The following is an 11,560-nucleotide window of genomic DNA, read 5'->3' on the forward strand; positions in this document are numbered from 1 at the left end:
ATCTCCTGACATGAACCCCACCGAAAACCTTTGGGCCATACTCGACTGGCAAGTCAAGAAACAACTAAAAAAAAACCAACTTCGAAGAGCTATCTACTCCAAGGTTTTGAAGCAAGAATGGGCGAAAATCCCACAATCTAAAATTGACGAGATGATTCTCATGATGTCTCAAAGGATCAACGAACTCCACGAAGCGAAAGGAAGATCTACTAGATATTAATAAGTTATGAATATATCAATTCATGTGAATATGACTGAAACATTTCATTTTTTTCTGAAAAGGTGGTGTCTATTTACTTGTGACCATGCTGTGTACAGTTAAAATGTTGAAAACATTTATGATTGATCAATTTATATTCTTATATGCCTCCCTCCCAGTGGCTCAGCGGTATGCCTGAAGGTTTATAACACTAGAAACTGAGTTTTGATACCTACAGTGGGTACAGCACAAATAATTTATTGTGTACTTTGTGTTTAATAACAAACAAACTATAATCTTGTACAATTTTAGCTAAAAATTATAATTTTGAGAAAAGTGTGGAGGGCAGCAGTAAAAAAAAGAATCCAATTCTGAGTATGTTTGAGTGTGTTGTTGTTTTAGTGCAAAGCTATACAATGGGCTATCTGTGCTCTGTCCTCCGCGGGAACTCGAATCCTGGATTTAAATGTTGTAAGTCCGTAATCTTAGTGCTCACCCACTGAGGGACCACAGATTCTGAGCAGCAAAGAAATGTTGGTAGGGGAATATTAGTTGTGAACTATGAGTCTTACAACCGTTTTGGATTTAAACTCAATAATACTACAAATGTCGTTCTGACGCAAGGTTAGGTTCTATTAATCATGGTTTGATTGCCGATTGTTTATGACAAGCTGAAATTCCCGACGGGAAATGTTTTAACTAATTAAAACAATGTAATTTTAACAGCAATCATATATTTCAAAGTAATAACTTTTACATAAACTTTATCTCAAAATTTTAAAATTCTAAGAAAGCTTCTTCATAAACAACATTTGCAATTTGCTTTCCATCTACCAACAAATAATCATTTTGAGATGATCCCACCCTTGAACACCCTACATCTCATTGACCATAGAAAACATGGTTGTTGAGAAACAGTCCAGCAACTTTCATACTGTAACGATAGCGGAGGTCACGTGACACTTGTAGCATGTAATGAGTATCTAGAAAGATCGAGAAACTTGTCGAACTTCCTGGCGGTTGCTATAATGGAGCTCTTATAGTATATAAGCCAGCAAATAAAGTGACGGCAACAACTGTATAGCAGACAGAGAGATTGAAGATATAGACGGAAAATTGAGTCCAGCGCGGTAGTAAGTGAATCGTTCGTTGTAAATTATAGCGTGTGTATAAGTTAAGGTGACTGTGGAAATTAAGTGTATTGCAAAGTTGAATTGAGAAAGAATAAACTAGTTTTATTTGAGAAAGGACTTGTATCGCTGAAGTTCTTCGGAAAGAATTTTTACGAGTAATTAACTAACGACTTTGATTTTGAATCCATTTAAAATATTCAACATTGTCTAAAGCGTCAATCTGCCAAGATTGTTTGATATTGACTCAATAAGCTGGGAGTTATTTACCCAACAGGTTTTACACAAACGAACAGAAACGTTACGTCTCCGTTTGTTAATTGATTTTCCGTAAATTCGTTCCGACGAAACTTTAGCGACACAAGTCCTTACTTAATAAAACTGGTTTATTCTTTCTGAATATAACTTTACCAATACACTTATTTTCAACAGTCGCTCTATAACAAACGTTTTAACAACGAACGTTAACTCCAACAATACTTCTGACTGCAGTTCAATTACTCACTGCCTACAAACATATTGTCACGTCACGCCGTGACCTTCTTATATATACCAGTCCACCCCAATCTAGTAAATACTAGAGCACTCCCGAAGAAACGGGATAGTTCTAGAAAGCAGGTGGCATGACACTAATCACGTGACCTCGCTGACGCAACAATATATATGGTTATGTTCAATTTTGACCCCTTTAGGACATTCCTCATAATTCATAGTGTTTACATACAACTTTTGGTTGAGATTGGCCCAATAGGCTCGGAGGAATTAGGGTTCAAACAAACAAACATTTCGTCTTTATATATATATATAGATATTGTTGTAAGCTATATTTTCAATATTATAATTGAGTTGTTTGCGAGAGGAATCTGTTAATCATGAGTGTGACAATAGATTTAGAAATTTATAAAAGTAATACTATAATACATAGAAAGTTATGATCATATAATAATCTAGAAATTTCGTGTAATTTGGAGAAATCAGAGAATATTATAAAAATAGAAATCATGTAGTGCGTGAAGATTCAATGCAATTTCAGTGTTTGTATAGAGAATTATCATGCCTATTAAGTTAATCGATTAATTAGCAAATAAATTATGTAAGTAAGTATATTTTTTAACTGGAAGTCAGACCTACCAGTCCCGAATTTCTGTTCAAACATCACATGTGAACTTACGCCTACAACTTGTCAAAGTGAATGTAGTCTGTATCAAACAATATAGAAAAAATAAATTCGTTACTGTTACGTGGACTAGACTTTGCATTATTTTCACCAAATGACTCAAAAAACCTGGCCAACGATAGAACATGTTAATTCATTGACATGAACCTCTTACCCGAAGGAGCTGACCGTGTTCACAAGAGCACAGATAAACTAAGTATCGCGCATTTTGGTTAGACATATTGTCCCACTGTGGGTTAGCAGTAAGTTGACGGTCTTGCAATGCTAGATTCCTGGGCTCGATTCACAGCAGTGGACAGAGCGCATATAGCTCATTGTGTAGCTTTACGCTGAAACTACGACATAGTAGATACCTTTTCACTGTGCATTTTTATTATAAATGCGAGATAGGTTATAAATGTGAATCACTCAAATTATTGATATGACAGGTATTATAATAAATGTACATTTTCAAGTAATAACTGTTGGAAGAAACTTGTAACAGGTAATAAAAAACAAAACAAATCATTCAACCAATCACACTTAACGCTAATCGCGCAGTAGCATCAGTAATAAATGTATATATGACGCCATATTGGATCTTTTGAGGAATGTATATAGTTTATTTTAACAAGACACAAAACAAGAAACACAAGTTTTAATACATTATAATAGACAAATATAAAAATTTATTTAAAGATGGACGTAGTGAGGGCATTTAACAATGAGGTATGTGTATATTTGTGTTTCATCTTGTTTACTGAATGAGCTGGTTGCTGTGCGCTATGTTGAGTTGCATTATTTACATGTTTACTTATTAAGCCTAACTATATATATATATATATATATATATTATTACCAGTTTTTACAATTTATAGATGTGAGGCCGAGTTCTTTCTGTGTGCGCGACAAGACTAAATTAGAACGAAACAGATATTGTAAACAGCAAAATTATATGAAATTTTCTGCTAATACTTGTCGTTACACTTTTAGTTTTACAGGAGGAAAAAAATACGGAATCAAAATATGTTATTTTGCCCGATACTACATAGTACATTAATACATAATCAATTATTTAATGCTATTATTACTAATATTATTAGTATTTTATTTTCAAAACGAGATCCAAAACTCGAGCGCTTTCGAATAGTGACTATTCTTCTTAAGTTCAGGAGAATAATTATTAGGAACACTAGCAAGTTAAAATGAATCCTAACTTTTTACAAGCTGAAGATTAAAAGAGTTGCATTTCTGAATTCAGAAACTCAAGTTATGAAAATTGTAAAACTGCTAGCATTATTGGTTGGTTAAACTAATAATCATTGTATGTTAAATTTAAAATACTTTTAATGAAAGATGAAATGATTCTATTGAATTGAAGAAGTCTCCATCTAGAATGATCTACTGATTCAAATTAAATAATAATTTGGAAGATTTTGTATGAGGCATTTTGTAAAACATGTCAGTTAAGACAAATATATCAAGTTTTGTAATTAATTAGTTTGTGTGTCAAATCAGTGTCAAAACTTGTGCTATATATCTTATGAATTCAAGTAAAAAATTCATGACAAAGTCTTTTCAGACTTTATTGTCTTAAATTGTTGTTTTTCAGTTGTCATCACTGTATGAGGGCAAACCACCTGTTTCAAAAGCAAGAATGACACAGGTCACAAAGGCTGCCATCAAAGGAATTAAGTTTTATAAACACATAGTTCAAAGTGTTGAGAAGTTTATTCAGAAGGTTAGAAAATATTTTGATTTTCTTCTGTTAAAGTAGAGTAATACTTGCATAATGATTCACAATCATGTTAATATATTTTCAGTTATGTTTAAATATATATATATATTTGTTTTGGCTGCAGAATTCATAAGACAAACCCTACATTGCTACAGTGTAACTTATTAATACTAAATAAAAGTATGAAATACTCTCCCTAGTGTGCAACATAGTATAATTTAATGTGCATGGTTTTCAGATATATTCAGATTTATACCAAAAGTTGTGCAAATACTTAGTCATAAATTGTAAATAAAATAAAAATGTGTTAAAATTTAGTAGTGTTGATAAAAATATTAATTGTGAAGTTTTCAAAAAATTAATTATGAAATGTACAAACTATCTGTAATCAAATATTGTTGTTGTAAGATGAAAACATTGCTAATGATTTACCAGAACTTATGATAAAGATTACATAAGATTTTTCATGATGCAAGTTTCCCAGTTATACATTGAAAATATGTCCAATAGTACATTTAATTGTGTTTTAATACTAAAGTGTAATAAAATTAATATGCATTTTACAAACTTTATAGCACAGTTTTATTAATTTTTTAAAATTATGTATAGGTGTGGGTCTTTGTATAGAGCCAAAATAATTAAAGAAATTCAAATTGCAAATGTAGCAATTTTATAAAAAGTTACTTTTAAACAATTATGTCTAATTCTTCAAATGCTTTGCAACAAATAATATTTACAATGTTTTGTTGGTTTTCCATGAATATTGTTTATCCACATGTTTGTACATTTTAAGATGATTTAAAAAAGATATGAAAAAGTTCTTTATTATTATTATTACATTGTGTGGCTTGGATATGAATAATAGTAATTTTCTTCCAGTGTCGACCAGAATACAAGATTCCTGGACTTTATGTTATTGACTCTATTGTACGACAGTCAAAGCACCAGTTTTCTGATAAAGATGTCTTTGCCCCACGTTTTTCGAAGAATATAACTACAACTTTTCAGAATCTTTTTAAATGTCCTGATGAAGACAGGGTTAGTATCTTCATTGTAATTAATGTGACTTGGTTCTTAAATTATTGTATTAAATTTATCTCCTGGCAATGGAAAATTTATTTTTAATTTTATTTAGAGAAACATTTTCTAAATTAAAGTAGTAATTAAAAACAGAATGATGAGCTATTTATTTATTAATAGTTTTTTCATGATTTATTTTATGAAGTTACAATTTCATAAGTTGTTTTCAACATTACCATTAAGATGTGCTGTTTCATAATATAACTTTAATAAATGCCCTTTACTACTTTAAAGATGTATGCTTAAAGGAGCTTTAACTCTTTCACTGGTACAATTATAAAAAAGGAAAATGACACATTTTAATATTTCATTACTTATCTGAATGTTGAAACTGGGAAAATTTGGGAACACCTTGTCTTTGTGGTTGTACAAGATTTTAAACTCACATGCCAGTGCTCTAGAGAGGGAAATTTTAGTGCTCATGGCAGTAAAAGAGTTAAAGCTTTCCATTTACTGTTGTATTTGTGTATTATATTTGTGTCTTGATGTTACAGTTTGTATAAGTGTTAGATGTTTTTGTGCATTTAGAAATTATAATACAAATATTTTGTAAAAGTATGTAACAACAATTTCAAAAGAGATATTAACAAGTTATTTGTAAAAATTTAATAGAGATATTACCATAAGAAGAAGTACAGATCAAATCACTGAGGTGTATGCTTAGGATATTTAATCTTTAAACCTATAGAATACAAATTTGTGAAAGTAACAGTATAGGGTATATTATTATTATACATGTTGATATATTAATTTTTTCTGCTTATATGCATATGAGATATTGTGATTTAATTAAATTTAAAAAAATGTTGTTTAATTCCAGCCAAGGATTGTAAGAGTTTTGAATTTGTGGCAGAAGAACAGTGTATTCCCAAGTGAAATTATTCAGCCTCTTTTAGACTTAGCAAATCCAAACATGAGTAAGTACCATTAGCTGTAATTTTGTTTCATTGTACCCAATTTTTTTTTTAATTTTTCAATTTGTAAATTCAAAGAACACTAGTGTCCTTAATTATCATTTTGTTTTATCGTACCTAGTCTCTTTTAGATTTATAAATCCAAACACATTAGTGTCATTATCCAACATTGTGTTTCGTTGTATCCAGTCTCTGTAGATTAATTAATCCAAACATGTTAGTGTCATTAGCCAACATTTTGTTTCATTGTACCCAGTCTCTGTAATTAATAAATCCAAACACATTAGTGACATTAACCAACATTTTGTTTCATTGTACCCATTCTCTGTAGATTAATTTATCCAAACATATTAGTGCCATTAGCCAATATTTTGTTTCACTGTACCCAGTCTCTGTAATTAATAAATCCAAACACATTAGCCAACATTGTGTTTAATTTTACCCAGTCTATGTTGATTAATTAATCCAAACAACACTAAAATCATTAGCCAACATTTTGCTTGATTGTTCCCAGTCACTATTAGATAAATAAATCCAAACACATTAGTGTCATTAGCCAACATTTTGATTCATTGTTCCCAGTCACTATTAGATAAATAAATCCAAACACATTAGTGACATTAGCCAACATTTTCTTATTGTACTTTATGTAGATTTGTTAAGACCAAACAAGTCTTGTACCATTAGTTATCTACTGTGTTCAATTCTCTTTATGTTTTCACTTAGCTCATTGTTTTATCTTCCAGTCAGTGAGTTTCATTGCTACTAAGAATGAATTGAAAACTTATCAATTATTAAATCATACAATACACAGAACTTATATTTGTTTCATATGTTACCATTCTATTAGACTATATAACTTTATGATGTTGATGTGAATTAGTAATTTCTTGAATAAGATTGAAGTCAGTAAAATAACTTTACAAAACATTTTTTCTAGTTTTAAACACATAATGAATTTACTATTGACAAAGACCTAATTCTAAGATAACATAATTAAGTCAGGCTTAAACTGTGTTTTTTTTTTCTGATTTCTTGATTACTTGCCATGGAGAGCTTACAGATGTTGCATCAGTTTGAGTTGCTGTTAATCATAAGGTTCTTATATGTTTTTGCATTGAACGAACTAGCAAAACAATATCACAATGTCATTCACATTCAAAAACCTTTTTTTAAGAAGGAAGTAAATTTTGTGTCCTGTGGAACCCACAGATATCAACCAGTCTCCAGGTGAAACTGAATCCTATGAAAGAAATTCAGCAAAACCTAGAAGTTCCACAGAAATCCCAGTCTGGAAGGGCTGGAAACAATCTAGACAAGGAAATGAAAGCTTTTTGGAATCTGGGATTTTTATAAATTCAGAGGTTTGTGTAATATATTTCTATTAGCTGTAATTCCTACTTCAGTATAATGTGCTTTCGAGAAATAATTTCTTCCTTAAGAAACACAAAAAAAACGTTTTAACCAATAGTCTGCTTAAGAAACATGAAATTTGATATTTTGTAAGGTAGTTTAGCAGATTCTCAATTATTTAAGAACAAGGTTTGGTGTGTAATTGTAAGAAAACATTATTGGTGTATGATTTGTGATAGCTCTTGAAAGTTCACTTTGAGTTAAAGGAATTGTTGTATTTTTTATCTTACACTTTACTTTGATATTCTTTTTTGGGCACAGTCAATATTAATATTTGGATGGAAAATTGAGGCCTAACAAGAAGTATAACTTAATATAATGATTGATATCAAGTTAGGTGTAACAATTTTTTGCATAAATATATTTATTGTAAAAAAATTTAAACCTTAAAATATCCAAATGTACTTGGTTATTTAACTAATTTACCTGTACTGGTTGAAGGTTTGAAGAATGTTATTGAATAAAACCGAACAGATTCACATTTTAACTATTACTAGTTCATTGTCATCAATACACTTTTTTATTTATTTTATTTTATAAGAACTTTGAAATAAAACCTTGCTATGAATCAGTAAAAAATAAAATATCTTTTTTAGTCTATATGTTTTGTGTTCTTATCTATCAAATGACAAAGAGGAAGTTTTAACAAGTTTGAGAAAAAACTAACATTTTTAATCTATTTTAACCATTCAAATGAAATTGATATTAACTACTGATCGAAGCAAGCTACCCATAAAGAGCATAACTAAAAATATGTCTAATTAAATATAATGTTCAAACTATATTACTTGTAATGATTAGGATGCATTGTTTCATCAGTTAGGTTCCCTCGCTGTTAACAATATTTTCGGCCGTAAACCCAATAATATCTCACAAGGTTTGGCCAGCCCAGGAGGCTTAGGTTAGTCCTAAATCCATATACTAAGCTAATTATGCAGATTAATCATTATAATAAGATAACAAACGTAAAATTAAATTATAAATAATAATAAAATATAGTAGGTATATAAAATATCCTAACCCACACTATGATAAACGTTTGTCTTGTTTAGGCCAATGTCCAAGTATAAACTACCACACTGTGCTCAAACATAAATTAAGATGTATTAACTGAAAAGCACATAATACTTCCCATCTGTGTAAATGAATAACAGTAAAACTGGTAGAGAGGTTTAATTTGTAAAATTATTAAAGTATTTTGATATTTTTAAAAAGCATCTATACAATGAGAAAATGTAAACCAGAAGTTTCTTATAATGTTCTAAAACCACTGTTAAAGGATAAATGAATTAACCAATAATAATTTAGCACGTAGATTGGAACAGATGTTTAAATTTTTGTGTTTATTATAAGGAAATAAAATAAATGTATTTTATTAAATTTCTAATACTTTTGTCTTGAGAACACTCAGTTTATTTTTATTCGGTTTTTATATATATAAACATTCTTGGCCATTTTTCCCATAATGCATGACATTGGGTAGGATGAAAAGCAGATTACATCTTCGATAATGATGGATACGGCTACAGAAAACAGTGATAACCAGCATGCACCTAACTTAGATCTTCTTTCTCGCCTGCATCAGCTGAATACCACAATACCTGCTGTGAGGCCAGAAGTAACCACTGTTAAGTTTAATAAGGTTAGTTTGATCACTTTTTATCACATGGTGTAATATTTCATTTTGTATTTCTCTTCTATAACCTGGACTTATGCTGATTTTTAAAATTTATTTTAATGTTCATCCAATTTAAGAAATTATTTTTAATGATATTGAAAAAACTTTTGTTCAATAGAAACTGCTGGATTTTGATTATGGAGATGAAGAAGATGAGAAACAAGAGGAAACAAACCAGTTTTCTGAACCCAATGCCCTTGCTTTGAGGTGAGTTAGTTTGTGTGTATGCTTCAAGAGATGCTGTCAAACTCATGTCTCCTAGATGAGTTAGTTTGTGTGTATGCTCATAAGATGCTGTCAAACTCGTGTCACCGAGGTGAGTTAGTTTGTGTGTATGCTTCAAGAGATGCTGTCAAACTCATGTCACAGAGGAGAGTTAGTTTGTGTGTATGCTTCAAGAGATGCTGTCAAACTCACGCCACTGAGGTAAGTTAGTTTGTGTGTATGCTGTCAAACTCATGTCACCGAGGTGAGTTAGTTTGTGTGTATGCTTCAAGAGATGCTGTCAAACTCATGCCACTGTGGTAAGTTAGTTTGTGTGTATGCTTCAAGAGATGCTGTCAAACTTACACCACTGTGGTAAGTTAGTTTGTGTGTATGCTTCAAGAGATGCTTTCAAACTCACGCCACTGAGGTGAGTTAGTTTGTGTGTATGCTTCAAGAGATGCTGTTAAACTCATGCCACTGTGGTAAGTTAGTTTGTGTGTATGCTTCAAGAGATGCTGTCAAACTCATGTCACAGAGGAGAGTTAGTTTGTGTGTATGCTTCAAGAGACACTGTCAAACTCGTGTCACCGAATCTTTTCCAAAATTTGTTATAAGTTGACCTTAAAAATTAACAAAAAAACTTGACGATGGAATACTTTTGAAAAGTCATCCTCTACATTTGTGTTTTTTACAACAGGCAGTTGCCGTCCATTCCAGTATACTTACGAATACTCTGCCCCCATACAACCTATCAAAGAAAACAAAAACATAATTTTTTGTTTTCTAGATTTGCAAGTAAAATGTAAATAAATTGCTTGAAATATTGAAATATGTTTTCAGAAATGAGCAGTTTGGTATATTTATGTTATTTCAGCATATTATCTGATAGTTTTTATTTATATCCTGTTGTTGTTTTGTTTGGTATGTTTATATTATTTCAGCATGTCACACGATAGTTTTTATTTATATCCTGTTGTTGTTTTGTTTGGTATGTTTATATTATTTCAGCATGTTACCTGATAGTTTTTATTTATATCCTGTTGTTGTTTTGTTTGGTATGTTTATATTATTTCAGCATGTTACCTGATAGTTTTTATTTATATGCTGTTGTTGTTTTGTTTGGTATATTTATGTTATTTCAGCATATTATCTGATAGTTTTTATTTATATGCTGTTGTTGTTTTGTTTGGTATATTTATATTATTTCAGCATGTTACCTGATAGTTTTTATTTATATGCTGTTGTTGTTTTGTTTGGTATATTTATGTTATTTCAGCATATTATCTGATAGTTTTTATTTATATGCCTGTTGATGTTTTGTTTGGTATGTTTATATTATTTCAGCATGTCACACGATAGTTTTTATTTATATCCTGTTGTCATTTTGTTTGGTATGTTTATATTATTTCAGCATGTCACATGATAGTTTTTATTTATATGCTGTTGTTGTTTTGTTTGGTATGTTTATATTATTTCAGCATGTCACACGATAGTTTTTATTTATATCTTGTTGTTGTTTTGTTTGGTATATTTATGTTATTTCAGCATATTATCTGATAGTTTTTATTTATATGCTGTTGATGTTTTGTTTGGTATGTTTATATTATTTCAGCATGTCACACGATAGTTTTTATTTATATCTTGTTGTTGTTTTGTTTGGTATATTTATGTTATTTCAGCATATTATCTGATAGTTTTTATTTATATCTTGTTGTTGTTTTGTTTGGTATGTTTATATTATTTCAGCATGTCAAACGATAGTTTTTATTTATATCTTGTTGTTGTTTTGTTTGGTATGTTTATGTTATTTCAACATATTACCTGATAGTTTTTATTTATATCTTGTTGTTGTTTTGTTTGGTATATTTATGTTATTTCAGCATATTATCTGATAGTTTTTATTTATATCCTGTTGTTTTGTTTGGTATGTTTATGTTATTTCAGCATGTTAGCTGATAGTTTTATTTAACTCTTTCAGCACGGGCTCAGTCCGTGGGATCAACCTCGTAACCATTTTGTGCTTGTTATAATTTTCATGCTATAAC

At 30.1% G+C, this 11,560-nt stretch overlaps 1 protein-coding gene across 5 annotated transcripts in view; it reads left to right on the plus strand.

The window, feature by feature from the left end:
* Window positions 1–3,064: 3,064 nt before the first annotated feature.
* LOC106461925 (protein SCAF8-like) overlaps window positions 3,065–11,560 on the plus strand; it is a 26,099-nt gene continuing 17,603 nt past the window's right edge. For 3 of the 5 annotated variants that reach the window (XM_022389024.1, XM_022389025.1, XM_013921789.2), the window contains exons 1-7: window positions 3,065–3,214; window positions 4,098–4,226; window positions 5,103–5,261; window positions 6,124–6,220; window positions 7,430–7,581; window positions 9,114–9,272; window positions 9,427–9,515. In XM_022389024.1, coding sequence (XP_022244732.1) covers window positions 3,185–3,214; window positions 4,098–4,226; window positions 5,103–5,261; window positions 6,124–6,220; window positions 7,430–7,581; window positions 9,114–9,272; window positions 9,427–9,515 — 815 coding nt within the window. In that variant the 5' untranslated portion in view covers window positions 3,065–3,184. Of the gene's footprint in view, window positions 3,215–4,097; window positions 4,227–5,102; window positions 5,262–6,123; window positions 6,221–7,429; window positions 7,582–8,512; window positions 8,532–9,113; window positions 9,273–9,426; window positions 9,516–11,560 lie in introns of those variants that run through there. The other 2 variants (XM_022389026.1, XM_022389027.1) reach the window with 2 other exon arrangements.

The sequence above is a fragment of the Limulus polyphemus genome, unplaced genomic scaffold, assembly GCF_000517525.1.
Source record: "Limulus polyphemus unplaced genomic scaffold, Limulus_polyphemus-2.1.2 Scaffold1059, whole genome shotgun sequence".
Classification (NCBI taxonomy): domain Eukaryota; kingdom Metazoa; phylum Arthropoda; class Merostomata; order Xiphosura; family Limulidae; genus Limulus; species Limulus polyphemus.